The sequence below is a fragment of the Bubalus kerabau genome, chromosome 5 (genome assembly GCF_029407905.1).
Source record: "Bubalus kerabau isolate K-KA32 ecotype Philippines breed swamp buffalo chromosome 5, PCC_UOA_SB_1v2, whole genome shotgun sequence".
Classification (NCBI taxonomy): Eukaryota; Metazoa; Chordata; class Mammalia; order Artiodactyla; family Bovidae; genus Bubalus; species Bubalus kerabau.
The window spans coordinates 23,013,672-23,039,472 of record NC_073628.1 but is presented as its reverse complement, the minus strand read 5'-3'; the positions used below and the strand labels follow the sequence as shown (position 1 = coordinate 23,039,472).

The window sequence follows — 25,801 nt, the reverse complement described above, 5'->3', positions numbered from 1 at the left end:
CACGGGGTCACAAAGAGTCAGTCAGACCCGACTGAGCACACACACGCATGTGGGGCCCGTGTGCTGTGACATGAGACTAAAATGTAAGATTGCAGCTTGTTTTGCTTTAGTGAACGATGCTACTTAGAAAAAGAGAGCTGCTTTTTTAATTAGTATTTTGAAAGAGAAGGGTGGGGAGAGAAGCTAAAAGATGAAGCCAAACTGGGAGAAAAGGAATTAAGGGTACATTCATCACAGTTGTTGATGATATTAAATTAAATGGAACTGTTCATTGCACTAGAAGATTTGGAATAACCTTTTATATGACATGGATCACTTAGGGAAATAGTTTAATACGCCAGAGTTTTATTCTGATTTAGAGGCAAAAACCCAAAATTGCATTAGAAATAAGCTAGAGTATGATTCACGAAACATAAATATAGAAGAAAAAACTGGGGATGATTATTTTTCTACTCTCTGAAAATGGAATAGCAATAGAAAAGCCAACAGGATATTAGAAATCATTAAAAGAGGTTGCAAAAATGTATATGCCTTTGGTTCCCTGTGGTTTATAAAGCACTTTCACATTATTATCTCTTTTAGCCCTAATCAAATCCTGTGAGTCAGGGATGAGGAAGACTGAGGCTAAGGGAAGTCGTGGAATTAGCCCAGTGTCACTCAATCTGTAAACAGTAGGCCTGGACTCAAATCTGGGCTGACGGTAAATCCCACGGGCTTTGTGCTATGCCAGGCAGCTGCCCCATATTAATGGCATTGCCCACTTTTTTCTCTAATACTGAATAGATCCTACATATTCATTGCCTTGGAATACCATTGTGATTTACTCTATGTTCTTAAATCTTTAAACCAAGTCTGTTATCTCATAAAAAAGTAATCCTTCACCTGTGCTTCATTAAACCAAAAGGTAAGTCCACTTTCGGCCACTGTGCATCAGATCTGATTTAAACACATTGCACGCATATTTCATCTGAGCAAAGCTATTCTGGATAGATTTTATTTTGTTCTATTTAATTGTATTTTCTGATTCTTTTTACATAAGAAGTATTTATCGACTACAGGTATGTGTACTTTCCTGTGTGTGTGTGTGTATTCACAGAAAGATTTTAAAGTGAGTAAATGTTGATTGAAAAGGAAAAAGTCCAGTTAAGGAAAGCTCGGAGAAAGAAAAGAAGAAATGAAAGGATGGAAGGAAGAAGGAGCATAGCGAGGAGAAAAAGAAGAAAGATTTAAGGAATTAGGATTATTTTGGCTAGAGGAGACAAAGCTGACTGGCATCTTATTCGAGTGAGAGGTCTTGTACAGCGTTTGGTATTTAATGAGACTTACTATTTGTCAAAATAATAATGTTAAATTAAGGGAGGTTGTAGGGACTTCCCTGCTGGTCCAGCAGCTAAGACTCCACCCTCCCAATGCAGGGGACCTGTATTTGATCCCTGGTCAGGGAATCAGATCCCACATAGTGCAACTAAGACCTGGCTCAGACAAATACATAAATATTTTTAAAAATTAAGAGAGATTGTCCTGATGGAGGCGCTAGATGTTCTTGGTGCCTATAGAAAGCTGTTGTTCAGTCGCTTGGTCGTGTCCAACTCTATGCAGCCCTATGGACAGCAGCACACCAGGCCTCCCTGTCCTTCACCATCTCCCAGAGCTTGCTCAAACTCTTGTCCATTGAGCCGGTGATGCCATCCAACCATCTCATCTTCTGTCGCCCCCTTCTCCTCCTGCTTTCAATCTTTCCCAGCATCAGGGTCTTTTCTACTGAGTCAGCTCTTTGTATCAGGTGACCAAAGTATTGGAGCTTCAGCTTCAGCATCTGTCCTTCCAATGAATATTCAGGACTGATTTTCTTTAGGATTGACTGGTTTGATCTTGTAGTCCAAGGGACTCTAAAGAGTCTTCTCCAGCATTACAGTTCAAAAGCATTAATTCTTCGGTGCTCAGCTTATTTTATAGTCCAACTCTCACATTCATACATTACTACTGGAAAAACCGTGGCTTTGACTAGATGGACCTTTGTTGGCAAAGTAATGTCTCTGCTTTTTAATATGCTGCCTAAGTTGGTCATAGCTTTTCTTCCAAGGAGCAAGTGCCTTTTAATTTCATGGCTGCAGTTACCATCTGCAGTGATTTTAGAGCCCAAGAAAATGAAATCTGTCACTGTTTCCATTGTTTCCCCATCTATTTGCCATGAAGTGATAGGATCAGAAGCCATGATCTTTGTTTTTCGAATGTTGAATTTTAAGCCAGCTTTTTCACTCTCCTCTTTCACTTTCATCAAGAGGCTCTTTAGTACCTCTTCATGTTCTGCAATAAGGGTGATGTCATCTGTATATCTGAAGTTATTGATATTTCTCCTAACAATCTTGATTCCAGCTTGTGCTTCATCCAGTCCGGCATTTCGCATGATGTACTCTGCATATAAGCTAAATATGCAGGGTGTCAATATACAGCCTTGACATACTCCTTTCCCAATTTGGAACCAGTCTGTTGTTCCATGTTCAGTTCTAACTGTTGCTTCTTGACCGGCATACAGGTCAGGTAAGGTGGTAGGTAAGGTAAGATGATCTGGTATTCTCATCTCTTGAAGAATTTTCCACAGTTTGTTGTGATCTACACAGTTAAAGGCTTTAACATAGTCAATGAAGCAGAAGTAGATGTTTTTCTGGAACTCTCTTGCTTTTTCTATGATCCAACAGATGTTGGCAATTTGATCTCTGGTTCCTCTGCCTTTTCTAAATCCAGCTTGAAAGTTCTGGTTCACATACTGATGAAGCCATGCTTGGAGAATTCTGAGCATTATTTTGCCCACTTATGAAATGAGTGCAATTGTGCAGTAGTTTGAACATTCTTTGGGATTGCCCATCTTTAGGATTGGAATGAAAATGGACCTTTTCCAGTCCTGTGGCCACTGCTGAGTTTTCCAAATTTGCTGGCATATTGAGTGCAGCATTTTCACAGCATCATCTTTTAGGATTTGAAATATTCAGCTGGAATTCCATCACCTCCACTAGCTTTGTTCGTAGTGATGCTTTCCAAGGCCCACTTAACTTCACACTCCAAGATGTCTGGCTCTAGGTGAGTGATCACACCATCATTGTTATCTGGTTATTAAGATCTTTTTTGTATAGCTCTTCTGTGTATTCTTGCCACCTCATCTTAATATCTTCTGCTTCTGTTAGGTCCATACCGTTTCTGTCTTTTATTGTGCCCATCTTTGCATGAAATGTTCCCCTGGTATCTCTAATTTTCTTGAACAGATCTCTAGTCTTTCCCATTCTATTGTTTTCCTCTTATTTCTTTACACTGATCACTGAGGAAAATATACAGTTGTCAGTTTCTGCCTCCGAGTGATACTTCATCTAATTCTCCAAGAACCTTTAATTAGCCAAGCACAATCCCTGTCCCTATAAAGAAAGTTGATCACCAAAGAATTGGTGCTTTTGAAAAGACCCTTGAGAGTCCCTTGGACTGCAAGGATATCCAACCAGTCCATCCTAAAGGAAATCAGTTCTGAATATTCACTGGAAGGACCGATGCTGAAGCTGAAATTCCAATACTTTGGCCACCTGATGCGAAGAAGTGACTCATTAGAAAAGACCCTGATGCTGGGAAGATTGAAGGCGGGAGGAGAAGGGACGACCGAGGATGAGATAGTTGGACGGCATCGCCGACTCAATGGACATGAGTTTGAGTAAACTCCGGGAGTTGGTGATGGACAGGGAGGCCTGGCGTGCTGCAGTCCACAGCGTGGCAAAGAGTTGGACACGACTGAGCAACTGAACTGAACTGAATCCCTACCTATCAGACAATCCAGATGAGAGTCTGGGGGCTCCTCTATCACTCTCCACTTGAAATGCTGATGAAGCTCAGGGAGGGTGTGGCCAACACATCTGACAGTAGGATTCTCTGGGAGTGACGCCCTTGCTAGTCTTCCCGGTCATCAAGATGTTGGCCAAAAGCTAGGAGGGTGGGGTTAAAGAAAGACACCTCTACATGGCTTATGTCAGCATCAATCGTCTTGGAAGGAAAGCACCCACTCTTTTCTTTTTACTTTTTATTTTGATGTAACTGTAGATTCACATGCAGTTGTAAGAATTAGTATAGCGAAGACCTGATTCCCTTTCTGCATGGCTAGAGGACAATTTCACAGCCAGGAAATGACAATGGTATGACCGCCAAACTTATTCAGGTTTCACTAGTGTTACATATAGTCATAGCGATATGCGTGTATGTTTAGTTTGTGCCACTTTGGCACGTGTGTATTCATGGAGACACTACGGCTGTCAAGATACAGAGCAGTCCCTCCCTCCCTCCCCCACCACACCCCCTGCCATGACTGACCTGTTCTCTATCTCTAAAATTTAGTCATTTAAAGAATGTTCTATATATAAAAACATAAGAAAAGAATGTTGTATAAATGGCATTATGTATGTAGCCTTCTGAGACTAGCTTTTTTTTCTCAGCATCATTCCCTTTAAATCTATCCAAGTAGTTGAGTATATCAGTGGTTTGGTTTTGTTGCTAAGAAATGATTTCATGATACAGATGTACCATAGTTTCTTTATCCATTCACCTGTTGAAGTGTATTTTGGTTGTTTCCAGCTTGGGGTTATTAAAAATAAGATTTCTTTGAATATACAAGTTTTGAGGTGAACACATGTTTTTATGTCTCTGGAATAAATGCCCAAGAGTGCAACTGCTGAGCTGGATGGTATATATTCAGTTTTGTGATCAACTATTCTGCTGTTTTCCAGAGTGGCTGGACCATTTTTTATATCCGCCAGTTACACATGAGTGATCCAGTTTCTAATTCCTTGCCAACATTTAGTGTTCTCTCTATTTTTAATGTTAACCACTCTGATAGGTGTGTGGTGGCACCTTACTGTGGTTGTAAGTTGCATTTCCCTGATGATGCATACACGTGTGCTAAGTCACTTCAGTTGTATCTAACTCTTTGTGACCCCATGGACTGTAGCCCACCAGGCTTCTCTGTCCGTGGGATTCTCCATGCAAGAGTACTGGAGTGGGTTGCCATGCCCTCCTCCAGGGGATCTTCCCGACTCACGGGTAGAACCTGGGTCTCCTGCTTTGCAGGAAGATTCTTTACCATTTGAGCCACCAGAGAAGACCCTTCCCTGGTAATTCTGAACATCTTTTCATGCGGCTATTTGCCATCTATGTATCCTCCTCAGTGAAATGTCTGATGTTGTCTTTTGCCCGTGTTCTAATTGGATTGCTTGTTATTTTACTGGTTAGTTTTGAGAGTTCTTTATATATTCTAGATATAAGTCCTTTGTCAGATGCGTGTTTTTCATATATTTTCTCCTGTTCTGTAGTTTGTCTTTTCATCTTCTTCACAGGGTCTTTTGAAGAGCAAACATTTTACACTTTGATAAGTTTCAATTCATCAAGTTTCCCTTTTCTGGGTCATGTTTTTGGTGTCAAATCTAAGACTTCTTTGCCTAGCCCTCTGTCCTGATTATTTTCTCCTGTGTTTCTTTTTTTTCTTTCTTAAAAATTTTAGTTTTATGCCTTATGTTTTGGTCTTTGAGTTAATTTTTGTGTAAGATGTGAAAATCCACTGTTTTGCTTGTAGATGGCCAGTTGCTCCAACATCTTTATTTGAAAAGTGATTTGGCCATATCTACCATGAACCAAAAGAATGTCCATAGATTTTTTTTTCAATCACTTTTGGGATCTTGTCCTAAGGAAATAATGAAGAAGCATTAATAAGCTGTAAAGTTGGAAAATACTCACTTAACATTTTTTATAAAGTTGAAAAATTGGAATTAACCTAAATGCCCAACAATAAGGAATTGGCTAAGTAGGGCACACACGTGGAATGATATGTTATTGCTGTGTTAGTCACTAAGTCATGTCTGATTCTTTGCGATCCCATGGACTGAAGCCCACCAGGCTCCTCTGTCCACAGAATTCTCCAGGCAAGAATATTGGAGGGGGTTGCCATTCCCTTCTCCAGAGGATCTTTCTGACCCAGGGACTGAACCCAGGTCTCCTGCACTGCAGGCAGATTCTTTGCCGTCTGAGTCACGGGGAAGCCCCATGGAATTTTTATTATTTTTTTCATTATTTTATTATATTATTATCTTTATTATTGCATGGAATGGTATGCAATAGTTTAAAATATATTTACTCAATAACTTTTACCCATTCGAGAACTATATACTCAGTATCCACATGTGTTAATAACCACGATAACAGGATGAGCAAATTAGATGCCACGTCTCCCTTCTAGAAGCCCACAGGCTAGAAGCGAGAATAGAGAAAACAATGCTGCCACTTAGAAAAATACATCTGGTAAACTAAGGGGAAAAACAGGAAACAAAATTGCATGTACCAAGTGACTGAAACTATGTTGACATATGTGCATGTGAACCCCTCCCCCAGAAAACCCTTTTTTTTTAGGGTGATTGGGTCAAGGGCAGCCTTTTTCATCCTCTGTTTTCCTTACTTCCCACAGTGCTTTCTTTTTATAATAATAGCAACAATAAAAAGAAAAGGTTCAATTGAGAAATAGCCTCTTGCCTTGAAAGGTTAGGAAGGTCCATTTGAAGAGGCGGCAGGCTCACGTACAACCACCCGAAGGGCATGGAAAAAGCCAGCGCAGACAGTTGAGTATCCCAGCACCCAGCTCAGTCACGCTGGATGATGCGGTCAGTCAACAAGCGTTGATGGGGTGTCCGCACGGTGACTGGCATCACATGAGGCACTCAGACCACGCGTCTAAGAATAGCCGGTCCCTGGCCTCTTGGGGCTCTTAAGGAGCTCTGATCCCTGTCTTCCTCGTGCTGGTTCAGGGCCACACCCTTCGAATCTTGTGCCTTCCCTAAGATGCTCCTTTCTGCAAACCTGCACAGCTGTCAGGAAGGGCGTCATTGCGTCCAGCTGTCAGATAGTGAGGTGCAGAACTTACGCACTTGACCAAGGCCACACAAACAGGCAGGCCCAGAGCTGGAGACCTGGCCTTCCATCTCTAAGGCTGTTCTCAGAATAGCACATCTGCCCTCATGACAGCTATGATAACAGGAGGCTCAAAAGAGTAAACAGGGGCTTTCCTGGTGGTCCAGTGGATAAGACTCTGCCTGCCAATGCAGGGCATATGGGTTCAATTCCAGGCCTAGGAAGATTCCACATGCCTCGGGGCAACTAAGCCCGTACACCACAACTACAGAAGCCCAAGTGCCTAGAGCCTGCGCTCTGCAACAAGAGAAGCCACTGCAATGAGAAGCCTGGGCACCGCAACTAGAGAGCAGCCCCCTCTCACCGCAGCTAGAAAAAACCTGCATGCAGCAACAAAGACCCAGGGTAGCTGTGTATAGATTTTTTTTTTTAAGTAAAAAAAAAAAAATCTGTGTATTTAAAAATACAAGCTAACAATCTGCATGTACCCACAGAGAATATTTAAATTCTCCATCGCCAGAGCAGGAATGGGCTTCTCTCTGCTGGTGTGCTTGGGGTTCAAGGGTCAAGGCAGTGAGGGCACTGGAATCTGGACACACCTGAGCTCACCTATCTTTCCTCTCCACAGATGGTGAAGGCGATCCAGGTGCTGAGGATCCACCTGCTGGAGCTGGAGAAAGTCAATGAACTCTGCAAGGACTTTTGTAACCGGTACATCACCTGCCTCAAAACCAAGATGCACAGTGATAATCTGCTCAGGAACGACCTCGGGGGGCCCTACTCCCCCAACCAGCCCTCCATAAACCTTCACTCACAGGTAACACGGAGCACTGGGTCCTCTCTCCTAGCCAGGCTTCAAAGCCAGGTATCAGAAGGTCCCGTGGTTTAGGGAAATGGTTTAGAGTCACTGGATCCTTTCATCATGAGATGCATCCTCTGGTCCATTCCTCCTGCTATTTTCAGGCAGCCAGACCCTCGAAAGCCCAGTGCTCACCACGCCAGGGCATCAATATTCCCTAGAAAATGACTAGATCTGAGAGGGACAATGTTCAAAGTGACTCCTGGCTTCCGGGTCCAAGAAATTGCAGGAAATAAGCACAAAAGTTAAGGAAACGGAGAGTTTTGCTGGAGGATGAGGCAGGACAGAGCTGGGAATGGAATCAGACATGCCAGCACCACCCCTTGCATTCTCCAGGGGCTTTGGTTTAATGAGTTCTTGTGTTCTGGGCAGGAGGGTTTGGGGGAAGTGGTCCTCTCCTGAATTCCACTCAATAGAAGAAGACAGAAGCTTCCCAAGGGACAGCTTTTCCCCGATCATTCTGTAGTTGCTCACCCCACCCTGGCACATCTGTCTCCTCGTGGTTCAGGGCCACTGTATAAGTCACCTAAAGTCACCCCCTCCTCTCAAGATTCACGTGCCACCTTCATCCTGGGAACCGGGAACTGTGGAAACTAACTCTGTGCTCTAGGAGAGAATGGGTTCTCTCCAGGGCAGAATATTTGCCCCAAACCCATGAACTGTAAAAGCTTCCTGGCGATACCTTTCCAATCACTGGTGTCTATATAAGCCCTAGGCTCACCACCTTCTTCTCCCACTGAGCTCTGAGTCCAGGACAGGCACATGGAGATCCCACAGGAGGTTTGCAGTAGCCTTCTACCCATGAGACAATCAGGCTTGGGGATACAGCTGAACTTTCTAAGAATGCTTGATGAAATGTGCTGGAAAGAGTGCCAAAGAAAGGTGATGCCATTTTTAACCTGTAAATTTTAAGGATCAACACATATCATCTATTTCTCTAGGTTGGCAGAGGTAGGGGAAGGGACAGGGTGACCTCTAGAAGGCCAGCCACGTCTTGTACATGTTGACCACAAAAGTCACATCGAACCCACCCCCAGGGGATCTCTGGGGGACTCAATAGTGAGTACTGCAGGAGACACGAGGCAGGAAGTTTATTTCCTCTTCTTCCCTTTGCTTGAAATCACCAAATCACTTTATTACAGATCTAAACTCCGCCGCCCAGGCTTCTGCTTGCTAATATTCTCTTGAAATAGACTCATTCCTTCAGAGTCTTATTGTACTTTCCCTTATGATCAAAATTAGCAAGAAACTTGCATAAAAGAGGACAATAATTGCTCAACGAGCATCTCGTTTGTAATTTATTAGTTTCTATTATTGTGGGTTACCATGGCGACGCTGCACAGCCCCGGTGATGGGAGAGATGCAAGATAGGAGCCGAGGAGGCTGTGAGGCCTCACCAAATGGAGATGCACATTTTTATCAGTAATTTTCATGAAAATAATAAGTGAGGAGTTAATGAGATGGAAAGCCATCCTGTGGCTATTGTGAATTTGTTTTAAGTGTTGATCTAATTAGAATGCATCGGTCAGGAAAAGTAATGAGGATTTAGTGCCTCACAGAGATGTGAGGATCATATCAGAAAATTAGCACAAGTCTTTGGAAATAATCAGGTCCTTGGAGAGGCACCGGGTTTCCCCTTCTGGGCCCTCCAACCCCAACTCGAGCTCTGGCATTGGGGGTGTACCAGGGTAGAGGGGAAAGAAAGGAGGGCCAGGGGGCTTAGTAGCCACAGGGGCCCCCGAAAGGTTGGAGTCCCGGGGCCGACAGGTTCGTCCTGCAGGAAGCAGGGTCATTGGGAGACACTAGTAGAGAAGGATAACATGGGTGCTGGGTGAACCAGGCATGGGCGATGCTGTCTGCAGAAGTCAGTCTTCCTGGGGGATCCCAGCATCCAATGCCTCTGAGTTTAGAGAGAAGAGGAAGGAACTTTGATCTCTATCACCTCAAGCATCACATCGGTGCCTGACAGCGGAGCTGGCCCTGGGGTGACCGCTGCAGAAAGGCCTCTGATCTGCTTAGAAAGGGGAGCTCAGACAACCTGACAAAAACAAAGACGCTGAAAGAGAGAGAAGACACTTAGCGAGGTGGTCCTGTTTGCCGCTTCTCAGACTGGCCCCTTCATTTCCTGTCTCTGCCCCCACCTCCTCGGTTCAGGCTTCAGGGGGTGAATAAGGTAATTACACATGAGCTACTGTCATAGCTTCCTATTCTGCTCTTCTGTGGCTACCTCGAGGCCCTCCTACACACACACACACACACACACACACTTTCACACCCGCGCACCTCTTAGGCTTCTGCGGCTGGCTTTATCATCTAAAGCACTGTTCAAGCCCTTCTCCTGCTCAAGAACTCCATCACCAGCTCCCCCAGGGTTTTCACATCCTTTCACCTGACATTCAAGGCTCTCCTTGGTCACTGTTCTTCCATGCCCGTGTGTTTGGGTGATGTCCCCACACCTCTGCAGGACCGAACCCAGCCTCTTCGCCAAGGGCAGTAAGAAGGCTGCCCTCCCCATAGAGGCCTCCTGGACGCCCCACCCCAAAGCTGGACTTTCCTTGCTCTCAGCTAACTCCTGGGCATGGCGGGCCATTTATGTGGTAAATATCACACATGACTTTGCATCATCATCACCTGTGTAAGCCTTGTTTTCCTCTCCTGGATAACAAACATTTTTTGAGCAAAGACGGGATTTTATGTATTATTATATCTATACCCGACAGTAACCACACAGAGTCTGGTGCATGGTAGTTAACCAATAATTTTCTGTTGAAGGACGTAATATGATGAGAAAGATGGAGAGAGAAAAATCAGAGGCAAGAAGAAGGCTGAGGAGGGGAGGAGAAATAGGGAGAAAGAGGGAAAGAAAGGCAAATATCAAGGGTATGCTTTGCTTTTCTGTCATATTCTTTTTTCAAACTTTTAATTTTTATATTGGCGTTTAGTTGATTAGCAATGTTGTGATAGCTTCAGGTGAACAGCGAAGGGGCTCAGCCATACATATACACGTATCCATTCTTCCCCAAACTCCCATCCAAGGCTGCCACATAACATTAAGCAGAGTTCCCTAGGCTGTACAGTAGGTCTCAAGGGTCATGTTTGAGAGGGAGGTGCGGAGAGGATGAAGAACTGGAGGAAAAGAGCAACAAAGACAAAGAGACACAGACAAGGAAGAGGAAAGTGAGTCTGAAGACAGACAGAGGCAGAAAGAGATGGAAAGACAGACAGTGACAGCAGTTGGGGGAGGGGCTGGGGCGGGGGCGGCGCAGTGTCCTGGGGGTGTGCAGAGGAGAAGGTGGGCAGGATGCCCTGTGTGTGTCGCCCCGTCCTCATTCCCAGGTTCCCATCTCTTCCTTGCTAAGGTGGGTGCGGGCTGGCCCTGGGCCTCCCCAGGAAGGAGAGCCCCATGGGGCTGAGAGACTCAGTACAGGAGGTAGGCCTGGCGTCTGGGCGTAGGAATCAGCACCAGAAAAGAGAGAGGAGAAGCATGTGTGTGTGTGTGTGAGTGTGTGTGTGCGTGTGTATCTGCATACACATTCGTCATGGTTCGACCTTAATCCCCCCCAGCCTGAAATAGCCGCAGTGCGCGCCAGCCTGGCCTGGGGAGGGGTGTCTCCCCTCCGGAACATGATCCACAGGATCAACATTCCGGACGCCCGCCAGCTTTGTTGCAAACTGCTGGCTCATGCTTTTGCCTGTGTGCTGATCATCCAGTCTTGTGTTGCAAAGTGGGAGATATTTTTTTTTTTACTTACATTGGTCCCCCTCTCTCGGATTCCATACCGTGTCCCCATCTGGCACAATGGGGTCTGGGCATACTCCCCACGTGGCCTTCCATTTCGTTGCGTGAGCTTTCTCTATAGGGGGTAGAACGGGAGTGCCGAGTGGAGGAGACTGCTTCGTCCAAGCAGGAGAGCTAAACTGGGGTTTCCAAGGACTTGGACCACAGCCTGGTCTTCCCCCTCCCCAGGAAGCCATCCTGCCCTGCCTGTGTCTAATGACATCCTCGCTTCTTACTCAGCAGAGCCCAGGCTTCCTGTGTGGGCAGATCCTTACCAAGGAACCTCTTCCGTGATTCCGGGGGCTTCCTTGGTGGTTCAGACTCTAAAAGAATCTGCCCGCAATGAGGGAGACCTGGGTTCGATCCCTGGGTTGGGAAGATCCCCTGGAGGAGGGCATGGCAACCCACTCCAGTGCCCTTGCCTGGAAAATCCCATGGACAGAGGAGTCTGGCGGGCTACAGGTCATGGGGTCTCGAAGAGTCAGACACAACTGAGCAACTAACACTTTCACTTTCCTTGATTCCACTGAAGAGACCCTCACGCCAAGCTTGCATTTAACCTTAAACCGTCTTTCCCCTTGGAGATTAAACCTCAGCTCTCTTCCAGGGCAGATCGGGCTGAGCCACAGTTCTCACTCAGTTGCCAAGCACTGGGGGGACGCTTACTGTATGCACTGCACTAGGTCCTGAGAGAACACTGTGAATTTTCCAGGATGAGCACTCAACCTCAGTGGGAGGGAGCTTGTGTCCTACCTGAAGATCTAGATAAGTTCTGTAAGCATACAGAGCTCAGGGGCAAGAGGGCCCTGAGAAAGGACAGGAAAGCAGCCGCTGGAAGGGGTCTGGATTGAGCGAAGCATGTATATGGCCTGAGGTTGCCCAGTCACCTCTCAGCATCCTTCTACCTCCCGCTGGGAAAGACCAGGCCCCACCTGTATACCCTCATGGCCAGGGTCTGTTCCGGCCCAGAGACAGACTGAGCCAACCTCAGGAGGGATCAGATAGGTGTGCAGGAGAATTTCCAAAGCTAATGTGATTGGAGAAGCTGTAGCTTCACTGGCTTTGGGAGGACTTCCTGAGGGAGGGAGCATTTCAGGCAGGCTTGGGTCAGTAGGGGCTTGGGGTAGTTAGGCTTGGGGCTTCCCTGGTGGCTCAGATGGTAAAGAATCTGCCTGCAGTGCAGGAGACCCCAGGTTCAATTCCTGGGTCAGGAAAATCCCCTGGAGAAGGGAATGGCAACCCACTCCAGTATTCTTGCCTGGAAAATCCATGGACAGAGGAGCCTGGTGGGCTATAGTGCGTGGAGTTGCAAAGAGTCGGACACGACTGAGTGACTAAAGCTTTCATTTTCACTTTTTCTTTTCACTCAGGTGAGTGGAGGGCAGTTAGTAGACAAGCTGGGAGCTCTTGGTGTGAGTGTTCCCAGTGTAAAGAGAAGTCTGGAGAAGGGGAGGAACAGAGAGAACACTCCCTGGAGCAAAGAGGCCAGGGTTTAAGGGGAAACTCATGCCTCAAGCATCTGTTCAGGTATCTACCGAGCCTGCTCAGTTCCAAGGGCATAAAAACCACTGCAACACAATCTCTAACTGCAAATGGAGTATCTTGCAGCCAGATTTGTGGGGGCTATGCCTTGAGTCTGATCATCATAACTGCCAAAGACTTCCATTCTTCAGTGAGAATGTGGGCAATGGGTTAAGGCTTGAAGACGCATTGGAGATAAATGAACTAAGTTGCTACCTCTTGAGCTGCTCAAGGGAGAACTGGCAGAGAAAAGGGCGAAAACGTCCACGTTTATTGAGCTCCCTGGTCTCAGACACTGTGTGTACTGGGTGTTTGACACAGATTTTCTCACTTACTCATCACAACCAGCCTGCAAAGTGCACATTCTTTTCTCCACTTTATACTCAAGGAAAGGGAAACTCAGGGCAGTTAAGGCTCAAGGCCCCATGCCTAATAAGCGACAGAGTCAGGGATGGATTCCTCCAGAGCCCATTTTCATTTCCTAGGTCCTTTTACTTTTTCAGTGATGTGTAGGAAGGAGAAGCAGGGTTCCTGGACCCCGAGTGGGGAGCCATGACCCTGTCTAGCTGTCAATCAGGGATGAGAGAGCAAGTGAGAAAGCAATTGCCGAGAAGAAAGAATATTGAAAGTAGGGAGGGGAGAGGCCACAGAGAGCAGAGTTCTGAGATACCAGGCGTGGCCCACCAGATGTCACTCCACAGGTGCGCTGCTCTCTAAAAATACAGGAAGGGCATTATCAGTGCACCCCCGCCTGGGGAAGGGGACTTGCCGATTGACCCACAGGGAGTCTGCATTTCCAGGATTAGCAGGAAGCCAAGGGGGTGGAGGGCCAGCACCTCAGGCCAGCCCCTGGAAGTTCTGCGTCGTGGCCGAGCGTGGGAGTGGTGGTCCACTCTGCAGGGTCACTACTGAGATGGAAAGGGGACACCCCCAACCCAAGTGACAGGACACTGAGTTCCACTGCCTTCTTCCTCCATGGGTGTTAAGGCTGTCCCTCCTGGGTCCCTAGCCGCCCACCCCATGACCCCACCCACCCTCCAGCTCAGGGGCCAGGACCCGCTGAAGGCAGCCCTGCCAGGCTCGGAAACGAGAGCGGCTCCCTCCTTCCGAGGGAGTGTTCCTTAAGAGCGGCAGCTGCTGCGTGTCCCTGCAGGCCAAGTGCCTTTCCCTTGAGATGTCAGCTCCCACCAGGAGAGGAAGAGGAATAGGGGTTAGGTGGCTTGTTTACATGTGACTGGCTTCCTGGGTTCGGGAACCCGACTCTTCTTAGCCCGCTGGCTTTGCCAGAAATGGAGGGACACTGCCAAGAAAGGGGTGCCTGGGGACAACGGTAACCTCCTCAGCAGGTCCAGACCTCAGCTCAGGCAGGCCGCCGACCTACCGGGCATCTATCAGGCACCCAATGCTGTGCTGGGTAGCTTGGGGGAATTTAAAGACCCCTGTTTCCCTAAAAGAAAAAAAGAAAAGAAAAACCCTGCAACCAAACAGGGGAAAAGACACAGGTATAAGAAAGATACCTTCTGCTGTGTGCCCAGTGTGCCAAGCCAACAGGAAGCGTTAAAAAGGAGTTGAGAGGATGGGCCAAGGGCATGCCCGAGTGGGTCAGGACAAGCTTCCCAGCAGAACCCAGGCTCTCAGAACTGGCTCCCCACCCCCAGCCCAGGCAAGTTAGGCGCAAACCGGTCCTCCTAGGAGGCTGGGGAGGCTTTGGGAGAAACGTCTGGGCTGGTGGATCAGCAGAGACCCCTAGTGGCCTGGGGGTGGATGGCAGACAGCTGGGGCCGCCCGCTCCGGCTGTCCCACCCCCCGCCCCGCCCCCGCATACCCTCCACCCACTCACAATACGTCTCAGGGAGTGGTGGTGTTTTTTTCTAAAATCCCCAACTGGAAGGGCCTTTGCGAGTTCATCCAATTCACTCCCCTGTTTCGCAGGCATCCTAATAAGATAAAAAAAATTCCAGCTATTGCAAAACAACTTAAAGGAAAACGCTAATCAGTTTTTTCCTTCACTCTTCATTTCTTCCTGCCATCACAATTTGTTCCAGGAATTTCTTCCTTGAGTGGAAATTAAGTCTTCCCAGGCAGCACAAGCCCTCCCCTTAGTGAAGGAAGACAGTCCAAGGAGCTGACACCCCTCCCCCTGGGCTGACATCAGGCCACAGTGTCAGAGTTCACAGTCAATGCCAGCTTAGTCCCAACCCCAACCCCACCCTCTGCTTTTAAAAGTAATCATGGAGCCCTTCACTTTTTCGTAGTTCAAAAGGGCTTCCTTTTGAACAAGTCATCTTTTTTGTTCCAGAAATGAAATGTGGAGTAGAACTCACCCAGTGACCACTGTGGGTCAGAAGGAATGACCGATGGCCCCAGGGCCCAAGGGCCTGGCAGCTGGCCCATGGGCGGTGTCGAGGAGTGCAAGTTCTCAGCTGTCATAAGCTGCTCTCCTGCCTCTCTCTGCCCCGCTCACCAGCTCCCCGAGGGGCTTTCAGCCTGTGTCTCTGAGAAACAGCACACAAGGAGCAGGAGAGGGATGCGGCCTGTGGAGGCCAGCTCATTGGTTTCCATCTGACCTCTTGGTCATCTGGTCCCCGCCCTAATGGATGTCCTTCCTGGGAAACTCTAAGCTTTCAGCTTTTTGGCCCATTTCCTACTAGAAAGTAAGAGACCCAGTGGAACAGCTCCAGCAGAGAAGCCAGGAAGAATGCCCATGATTCCTAGGCTTCTGGCAGTTTCCAGAGGCTTGGGGACACCCCTGCCATGCTCCTGAACACGGCAGAGAACTCCTGGGCTGGATAACCAGCTTTGAGCCCCTGGTTCCTGGGCAACTCAAGGGATGTGAGACCCCGGATATTGGGATGTCACTGGAACTACCACATGTGCCCCTCACCTCTTCACGGGGCCGAGGAGCCTGGCAGGAAACAGCTCTGTTTGGGTCTAGATGGAGTAGCATCCACCTGGTTTGGAGTGTGATGAGCCCCAGGAGGAAGCTGTCAAGAAGATAATAACACTGTGTGCTTAGCCAACGTCTTCTCCCCAGGGGGCTCCTGCTGCTGCCATAGTAGCTCCTCCTTCAGAAAAGACCAGGAGGTGGTCCCCAGAGACCTAGTCCCTTTGTCTCCATAGAGACAAGGCTCTAGCAGGCTGGAGACTAAGGCAGGACCAGAAATAGCTGCAAAGTCAAGTCACGGGGCTCGTCTGGGACAGAGACTGCAGCTTCGAATTCTGTGGCTTGGCCTTGGCCCAGGAACACCGTTTGGGCAGGGAGGCTGGCACAGGGCACGTGGCACTGACCATCATGGCTAGGTGCGCAACTCTGGGTGAACCTCTGCTGTTGCTAAGTAAGGAACCCGCAAGGCTCTGCGACTTCTAGGACAGGTTTTAAACCCTGGCTGTGCCGTTCCCTAGTGGAGTGACCTTAGCCAGAGGAAGTGGGAAATGATTTACTAGGTGCCTAAATGCACCAGACACCATGCTTACCTTGGAGCCTGGCTGACTGGCTCCAAAGCTCATCTCCCCACCGCAGCATCCGTGCCACACTTGGGACTGGAAGACCCGGATTCAAGAGCTATGTGACTCAAGAATGTCACTTCCATTCTCAGGACCTTGATTCCTCCTCAGGCAAACAGAATCGATGATATTTGGGAATTCTCTCCTCTGCTGACCCCATAGGTAGTGGTGAGGTTAAGATGAAATAGCGCAGTGAGAGAATGTTCTCTGATACTCAATGTGTATAATAAAAATGTGGTGTTCAATCCCAGCTGATCTTTGGGACCATCTGAGAGGGGTTTTTTAAAAACACAGACTGCTAGGACTTCCCTTGTGGTCCAGCGGCTAAGACTGTGCTCCCAAGGCAGGGAGCCTCGGTTCAATCCCTGGTCGGGGAACTAGATCCCACATGCCAACAACTAAAAAAAGAAAAGAAAAGAAACACGAGATGGCTGATGGTCTCATTTAATGGCCCTGAGAATCTGTGTCTTTAAAAACACCCCAGTGCTCAGGCAGGTTTGTGAAACAGCTCATATTTACAAATGTCAGAGACTGCCAGCAAAAGGAGAAGGGGGCAGCAGAGGACGGGATGGTTAGATAGCATCACCTGCTTAATGGACATGATTCTGAGCAGACTCTGGGAGACAGTGGAAGACAGAGGAGCCTGCCAGGCTACACTCCATGGGGTCACAAAGAGTCGGACACAACTGAGCGACTGAACAACAACACCAACAAAGAGATGAATATCACTTCCCTAGACCCCAGAGATGCCAATATTTTGCCTCTTCTCTGTCCCAGCTAAGCTGTGGTCAGCACAGGCCCCTGCCCACAGTCTCCACCCAGGAGGTTCTCTGTTTCATTCCTTTACTGATGTAACTCAGCTGCCTCTTAGCACCTCCCAGCAAAGACCCAGAGTAGGAGGAGAGGGTAGGAAAGTGAAGGGTCTGATGCAAAGAATAAATTGCCTTTATTTACCCAAACCGGGTAAGCTGGTGCAGAGGCTAACCAAGCCACAAGGCTGAGAACCAGTCAGAGTGTGAATAAGCCACGGAAGATCCAAGTGATAACTCACTCTCTTGCCTCTGGCTGGTAAAGATGTGCTGGTTGAATCCCAAGTCATACATCTTGTATTTATTTTACTGGCTTTGCATGTATTGTCCTAACCTTGCTGGATTTATTTTGGGGATGGAAGAAGGTCTGGAACAACTTTTTATGTTGGAAATTCCCAAATATCCTTATTCAATGATGAGCACCGTGGCATGGATGGTTCCAAACCAGAGGTCATTGAAAAGTCATTTGCCATGAGTTTTATGGTGAGTGTCAATGGAGTGGCTGTCCCCAACTATTAAATGTACCTTCCAGAGACTTCCTTGGTGATCCAGTGACCAAGACTCCATGTTCCCAGTGCAAGGGGCCTGGGTTTGATCCCTGGTCAGGGAATTCGATCCCACATGCCTCAACTGAAGATCCTGCAGGCCACACCTAACACCTGGCACAGTCAAATAAAATAAATAAATAGTTTGGTTTTTTTTAAATTTTCAAGTTTGTCCCAGCTTTTCATAATCTCAGTACTGGTTTACACCCTGGGAGAAAGGTTGGCTGGGAGGCTGGATCGAGGGGAGCTTAAGTTCAGAGCAGACTCAAGCTGAAGAGTCAGGCTTCGAGGATTCCTGGGTGTGAACACAGGGCCAGACACATCTTATAAATAAGGAGCCCACTGAAGGGCTGTGTGTGCGTGCTAAGTTGTTTCAGTCGTGTCTGACTCTTTGTAACCCCATGGACTGTAGCCTGCCAGTCTCCTCTGTTCATGGGATTCTCCAGGCAAGAATACCGGGGTGGGTTGCCATGGGACCAAAGAGCCATGACGTGCTAATTCCTAATCCACCATCCTTTCCTCGGGTGCCCATGCCGCCTCTGTATGTCCAGGTTTGGGTTGTTTTTAATCTGCTCACCTGTTCATATTCATTGAACCCCTGTGATTCCAGAAGCACCTTGCCGCCCAGTTCTTGGCCCTGGGGTGGGGGTGCAGTGTTTGTGGGTGAAGGAGGGCTGTGGCCTAACCTTGTTGTTGCTACCCACCTGGGGGACCTTGAGCAAGTGGTTTGGGTTTCTTAGCCTCAGTTCCTTGTTTGTACCCCAGGGAGCTGGAATACTCAGGCTGTAAGGGCCCTTCTCCCAGGGACAGGGGAGCCTGGTGGGCTGCAGTCCATGGGGTTGCAGAGTCGGACACGACTGAAGCGACTTAGCAACAGCAACAGCAAAAGGGCCCTTCCAGTTTCTAGATTTCTGCAGCTCAGATGGTGTTACACTTGAGCTGTCCAAATGGAAAGGCTGAGAGTCCTGCTCAAAGAATAAACCTCACTGGCGGGGAGGCCCTCACAGGTCCCAGAAAGGAAAAAGCAAGGCAGGAGCTGGCCCCTCCTCCCTTCACCAAGGTCACAGCCGCAGAGGTGAGCCAGTGGGGAAGCAAGGCCTCCTCCCCCACCCCGCCCCATCAGAAGCCAGATAGGAAGCGAGGGCTTGGAGGAGGGGCAACCAGACTCCAGTCCCACTGCTGCTTATTTATAGCCTGATCGCCTCAGCCCTGGGCCGGACAGTCCAGGAGGGTAAAAAAAGGCAGTTCTGGAGAAGATGCCAAGGGTGGGTAAGCAGCTGAATCGAGTGAAACTGTCTGTACCAACTGCCTCCACCTGCAAGGCTCAGCCAGCTTCTGAGAGCTAGGGTCTGGGAAGTGATGTGCCATGGCTGTCCCCCGGCCCCTGATGTGTCTTCTTGGTCTGTAGCTCCAGATTTGCAGGCAATGGCTCCAGGTTTTGCTCCAGGCACACACTTCTTGCTGCATGCTCTCGATCTTCCTGCAGCTGATGGTCCAAGCTCATCCGGTCCTTAAACCAAAGCTAGGGAACTGGGGGCTTTCTTTTCCCCCGGATTTTCTTAACCATGGCATGTTCAGTCATGTCTGACTCTTTGCAACTCCATGGACTGCGTGCAGCACGCCAGGCTTCCCTGTCCTTCACTGTATCCCAGAGTTTGCGCACATTCCTATCCACTAAATCGATGATGCCATCCAACCATCTCATCCTATGTCACCCCCTTCTCCTTCTGCCTTTAATCTTTTCCTAGCACCAGGGTCTTTTCTAATGAGTTGGCTCTTCGCATCAGATGGCCAAAATATTGGAGCTTCAGCTTCAGCATCAGTCCTTCCAATGAATATTCAGGGTTGATTTCCTTTAGGATGGACTGGCTTGATCACCTTGCTGTCCATTTTCTTAACCATTTTCCTGTCTAAATCCTAAAAGCTTCAGGCCTGTGATTCCAGGCCTTCGCCATGGGAATGACCATCCTAGTCAGCAGGTTACCCAGTATAAGTCTTGTTTTCACAGGAAAAACTGTGATTGGGGGCTGCTCAGCGACCCCAGTGGATCTTTTCCAGCCCACTTACTTTCCGCCATTCATGCCTGCCTTGCTTTCTCCAAAAGAAACCTAGAGACACCAACCCTCACACTCAATTCCTTCCTCACAAACCCTCCCTAGCGGAGCAGAGTGCCCGGTGACCAAGGAGGGAGGCCTCACTGCCCCTTCCTGGAGGCCCTCAGCTGAGCCTGCTTCCTGTCCACCTACATCAGAGTCCAAGCACTCTCTGCCCAGCTCTTAGGTGGCAATGATGAGGGTGCCAGAAAAAAAAAAGGCCCCCTTAGCTGCTTTGGATTGTCTGCAGGAAAGGGGCCCGCAGGTGACAGCGAGGGAAGTGAGCCTCCTCAGGGGGCTCTGTGTTGGGGGCCTAAGGAAGGGGGTGAGCCGATGAAATGTGCCCCCAGCTGAGGGGACGCTCCTATGGGATGCCCTGGAAGATGGGTGATGAAGAGGACAGGGGGCTATTTTTATTATTATTTAGCAAATATTTTAGTAGCCACGATACAGCAGATCTGAACTAAGTACAGATAGTACGTTGGCGGCTGCTTTGTGTGGAGCTTTGTGTCATAAACGCCGTGATACGGGTGCTGAGCAGCGAGGCCCTCGGTGGCAGGAGGCTTCTGGGGATAGCTGAGGGTGAAGGATGAGTATGTGCTAAGCAGGTAAAGCCCGGTTCCCAGCCCTGGCTTCATATCCGAGTCACCTGGAGCTTTCAACATGCACTTTCCCCGCAAAGCCCTGGCCACACCCCTGACCAATTAAGTTAGAATGTCTGGGAATGGAACCCAGGCATCGATACTGGAGTTTCCACGGTGAAGCCAAGGTGGGCACCACTGGTGTGGGGGATAATTTCTGTCTCAAGTTCACAGGGGAATGGAATAGGTCAGCGGATGACTCTTGTCGGTTGGTTGGTTGTAAAGTTGAACCTCCTTATTCACACTTTCTAGGGAGAATGCCTTTTGGATTTGGGCCTGGGAGGAGCAGGAGGCGGGAGGCGGGAAGGCAGGAAGTGGGAGGGAAGAGGAGGAATTTGGGGCTGTGGCAGCTAAGCCCTTAGTGACACTGTCACAAACCACGCCTCCCTTGCTGCCAGGACCTCCTGCAGAATTCCCCCAATTCCATGTCTGGAGTCTCCAATAACCCCCAGGGGATTGTGGTCCCAGCCTCAGCGCTCCAGCAGGGCAACATCGCCATGACAACCGTCAACTCACAAGTGGTGTCAGGTCTGTGCAGGGGATTCTGGGGAACACCCCTGGGAGGAGAGTGGGTGGCCCTGAGGGAATTCCAGGGTTGGTGGGGGGCAAGACACTGAACAAAGTGTCCTAGAATGTGGGAGGGGGTGCCCCCTGCCAAGGGAGGGGCTCCCAGCTAAGTTTCTTGCCTAAAGTGTTCCATAAGCTTACAGATCATTAGCAAGACCTGACGATGGTGGTTTGGAACAAATTTGGGTCGGAGTCTCATGAGCCCCACCCAAAGACCCTTCCCCCTACAAACACACACAGAGACTCTGTTCTCTGCACCCCATCCCCTCCCACCCCTTCCCCACAGGGGCTGAAGGCCTCCAGAGTAGAGAGTGTTTACACGTGAGTGCCAAGTGGATTGGGAGCCCTGCTTGCCCTCACTCCTACCCATCCCTATGGCAGGGGACCCCAAAACTGGTTGTCTCCTCAGGTGGAGCCTTATACCAGCCGGTTACCATGGTAACCTCCCAGGGTCAGGTGGTCACCCAGGCAATCCCCCAGGGAGCCATCCAGATCCAGAACACACAGGTGAGTGTGTGTGTGCAGTGCAGGTGTGTGCATATGTGCATGGCGTGGGGGAGGGCTCCGTGCCCAGTCGCCATCTGCTAGGCGCTTTCTACCACTAGCTCCCTCGCCTCTCATCATTCCCCGGAGAGGTATCATCACCCCCACCTGAGGGCAAGAAGGTGGGCATTGGAAAGGTTCTACCAGCTCCTGAGATCTCAGTGCCTCTTGGGGTCTCGTGGAGGGATCCTACACTTCCTCCTCCTGCTCTGCACTCTGAGCCAGTCTGTAGCTCAGTGGGGTAGAGGGCACACACAGAGGCCAGGCTGGGATGGGAAGATCTGAAGGCAGAGGCTGGAGGGCAGACATTGGCTCCGCCATCTTAGATAGGTCAGCTGAGCCCTCTGAGCCTCCGAGTTCCTCTCCGTAGAAGAGGGACTCACATCAGCTGCCCACGGCCCCACCAGCCTACAGAGCTGATGTGAGGGCCGACCATGGTAACTGAAAGGATAACCCTCCAAAAAAGCTCACGTACCCCAGAAATGCTAACAACCATTGGATGGTTTATGGCGAACCTCTCTCCTATACCTTCTGCATGAGCCTGTTTCCTCTGTCTCCTCTCTCATCCCCTACCCCTCCTCCCCTCTTCCTCCTTCTCCTCTTTCTCTCTCCTTCTTCCCTTCTCCCATTCTCTGAGGGGTTGGTGCCAGATGACAGGAAAGGTGACCTCCCCCGGACCCTCAGAATGAGTTGGGATAGGGGATTGGCAGCGAGAGCCTGCCGTCTCTATGGCAACAGGTCCCTAGCTGCTGGCCCGCCAGGCTGCTGATGCTGATTTTTTCTCCACGTGCCCTGAAGGTTAACCTTGACCTCACCTCCCTCCTGGACAATGAGGATAAGAAGTCCAAGAACAAACGAGGAGTCTTGCCCAAGCATGCCACCAATATAATGCGTTCTTGGCTCTTCCAGCATCTCATGGTGAGTGTGTGTGTGATGGGGTGTGGAGTTGCAGTGTGGGGTATGAGTAAGCCCTGGGACATCGGCCCGTGATTCCCACATCTTCAGAGGGTGTGGCCTCAGAGAGAGGCTCTCTTGTAGGGATACCATCTTCCAGAGGCCAGGGTAGAGGGATGCTTAAATGGGACCTAAAGCTGGAGATTCCTCCAGTGCTTGTGGCCACTGCCTCAAAAGAATATGACGTCCATGAGGTAATGGGGATGGACACGTTCTGAAGAGCGTAAAGTTGTGGGCAAGTGGGCAGTGTTGTTTCATGAACAGAGTGGGATTCTGTGGGAGCAGGGCTGTGGTCACTGCTCCTGCAGCAGCCACGCTCACCCCTGTCCTCTCCCGTGGAAGAAAATGCTGATTCTCCACCAGAACCCTTCTGTTTCCTGAGTCCTTGGTGCTGGGGGAGGGAGCAGAGGGTGTGCATCCCTTTCCTTCTGATCAGAGCAGCCAGAAGAAGCGTGGACTGGCGAGCCATGGTTAAGCCCACCCCTACCCCAAGATGGGCAGCCAGCCCAGGCTGAAATCCTAGCATCAGAGAGCCAGCTCAGCTCAGAGTGAGCAGTTGTTTCCTTGGGTCTCTTTCATGAGATGATGATGCAGCCTGAGGTTTAATAGTAGCATTTATGGGTGACTTCTCTGATGGCCCAGTGGTTAAGGCACCGCGCTTCCAAGGCAGGTGGCTTGGGTTCAATCTTTGATCAGGGAACTAATCCCACAGGCCGTGGGACAGCCAAAAATTTTTTTCACTAAAAAAAAAAAAAGAGTAACGTTTATAGGGCTTCCCTGGTGGCCCAGTGGTTAGGACTCTGAGCTTCCACTGTGGGGGGCGTGGGTTTATAAAAAACCTGCCATGTGCACCTAGCAGGATGGCGGTTGTGTTTGTGTGCATGGTAAGTTGCAACAGATAGGCCTTGGGTTGAGTATCAGGAGTGACTTCAAAACTGTGACCTTCTTGCATCATTCAAGGGTTGGAGCAATAAAGCCGGTGCCTCTGTCTGGGCTGAGTGTGAGTGTGTGTGTGTGTGTGTGTGCGCGCGCGCGCATGCGTGTGTGTGTGTGTGCGCGCGCGCGCGCGCGCGTGTGTGTGTGTGTGTGTGTGTGTGTGTGTGTGTCTGGGATAGGGAGGCAGAATCTTCAAGCACAGGCAGGCTCCCAGTGGTCTGCAAGCTCTTGGCCTGGCATGGAAGTAATAGACACACAGACAGAAGATAAATACCAGGCTTAGGGCTGTAGGCATATTGGCTGGCAAAGTGTGGAGAAGAACCAGGAGTTAGGGAGGCTGTTTGTTCAGAGAGGAGAGAAAGTCAGTGGATCTTGGGAACTAATTAATTAATCATCAGCCCTTTATTTGAAATGGGAGAGCCTCCAAAAGCCATGGAGCCCAGGCCCAGGGTTTGGGGATCTTTGGTCACTTGATATGAAGAGCTGACTCATTTGAAAAGACCCTGGTGCTGGGAAAGATTGAGGGCAGGAGGAGAAGGGGACGACAGAGGATGAGATGGTTGGATGGCATCACCGATTCAATGGACATGGGTTTGGGTAAACTCCGGGAGTTGGTGATGGACAGGGAGGCCTGGCGTGCTGCAGTTCATGGGATTGCAAAGGGTCAGACACGACTAAGTGACTGAACTGAACTGAGGATCTCTGCCCCAGAAGCAGGGGGTCTGCCCACCCAGCAGACAGCCAGCATTGCTCTGGGGTGCTGGATGCGGCTGGAGCTCTGCATCCCACCAGATCCACACCCTCCCCAGACTCTGGGGATGTAGGGCCGCCCCAGTACTTTGCTGAGGAAGCCCATTTTGAAAGCAGCCCCTTGGGCACAGACGATAACCAAATTTAGAGAGAAGGAGCTGGAAGGCTGAAGGTTAAGGTGAGGAGAGGAGGATGGAGAGACGTCCAGAGCCTAGTGAAGAAGCCAGGGAGCCAGGGCCAGGCCCAGCCTCTTCCTCTAACTCAGGATCTGGAGCTCGTGGTGGGGGTGCCCAGGTCCCCTGCCTGGTCTCTCTTCCACGCGGGCAGAGAGCAGAGGGCTGGGGTGGCCCTAAGACCCTGGTGTCTGTGCTGAGCTCCAGCCCTGCCCCCTACCCCGGAAGAGGGCTTCAGTAGCGGAGGTTTTGTGTCTGTGCTGACCTGTGACACCCAGGTTTGCGGCACCCAGGCAACCTCCCCGGCCATAGCAGGCGCCCCCTGCGTCATGCTGTGAGAATGTGTAACTGTAGGGGAGTGGGAATGCTGGGAACACGTGGGCTTTTGAGACAAGCAAGCATGGCTTCGCATCTAGGCTTTCCCTCAGTCCTCTGAGGTCTGGCCACACTCATCTCTTGTGGAGATCATGACAAAGGAATGAAATGAGTGCGGAGGCCCTGGCGTCCTAGGTCTTAAAAAGTGTTAGCTGACTTCTCTTCCCTCTCCCCACCCCCCAGTGTATTTTTGAAGACAGAATACATCTACAACCTCGCTTTTCAGGGGAGAAAATGCAAGTGTAGTAGGGAGAGGAGGCTGCAAGACAAGTCCCCACCCCACTGCCCAGGATCCCAGCATCCAGGCCAGCACCCCCACTGCCTCCCATCACCTCAGCTGCCTCCCACCCCCAGATGGCAGCTCTCCCCCCTCTCCCCGAGTTAAGCCTTCAGCCTGAGGCAGAAGGTCATAGTATCCATCCCTCCTGGCTGTACCTGCCCTCTGACCTTGGACTTCAGGTCAATGTCCCGCCTCTCACCCTGCCTCCACCCCTTCCTGCCCAGCCCCTTCCATAGCTCAGGGTCGGTCCTTGCCTTCCACTCCACTGCCACCTCCAGCCAGACAGGCGAGAGACAGCAGAGCATCTGAGCAAAGCAGAGGGGAAGGAAGGACCCAGGTTAGAGCTGCAGAAGGACCTGGAATGATGGAGGGACCTGCTGAGCTGCAGGAGTGAGGTTGTCACCCACCCCAGGCCCTCTGCAGCTCAGAGTGCACTCAGAGTGGATACTGTTGCTAAAGCACTTGACATTGGCAAGTCCTCCCCGCAGAGGCCATGGAGAGAGGACAAGGGAGTGACCCTTCGGCCTTTAAAGTCAGAACTCAGAACTT

At 49.7% G+C, this 25,801-nt stretch overlaps 1 protein-coding gene and 1 long non-coding RNA gene across 2 annotated transcripts in view; one reads left to right on the top strand and one right to left on the bottom strand.

The window, feature by feature from the left end:
- The window catches only part of PKNOX2 (PBX/knotted 1 homeobox 2), a 297,363-nt gene that overhangs the window by 252,704 nt on the left and 18,858 nt on the right, over positions 1 to 25,801 (top strand). Inside the window, exons 7-10 of the mRNA XM_055581247.1 lie at positions 7,553 to 7,741; positions 21,073 to 21,202; positions 21,651 to 21,748; positions 22,583 to 22,702. Of these exons, the coding sequence (XP_055437222.1) occupies positions 7,553 to 7,741; positions 21,073 to 21,202; positions 21,651 to 21,748; positions 22,583 to 22,702 (537 nt within the window). The remainder of the gene's footprint in view (positions 1 to 7,552; positions 7,742 to 21,072; positions 21,203 to 21,650; positions 21,749 to 22,582; positions 22,703 to 25,801) is intronic.
- Positions 5,625 to 7,902, bottom strand: LOC129652537 (uncharacterized). The gene is made up of 3 exons (XR_008714577.1): positions 7,740 to 7,902; positions 7,524 to 7,644; positions 5,625 to 5,707 (listed from the first exon to the last, which is right to left on the bottom strand). It is a non-coding gene; the product is annotated as an uncharacterized LOC129652537 (long non-coding RNA).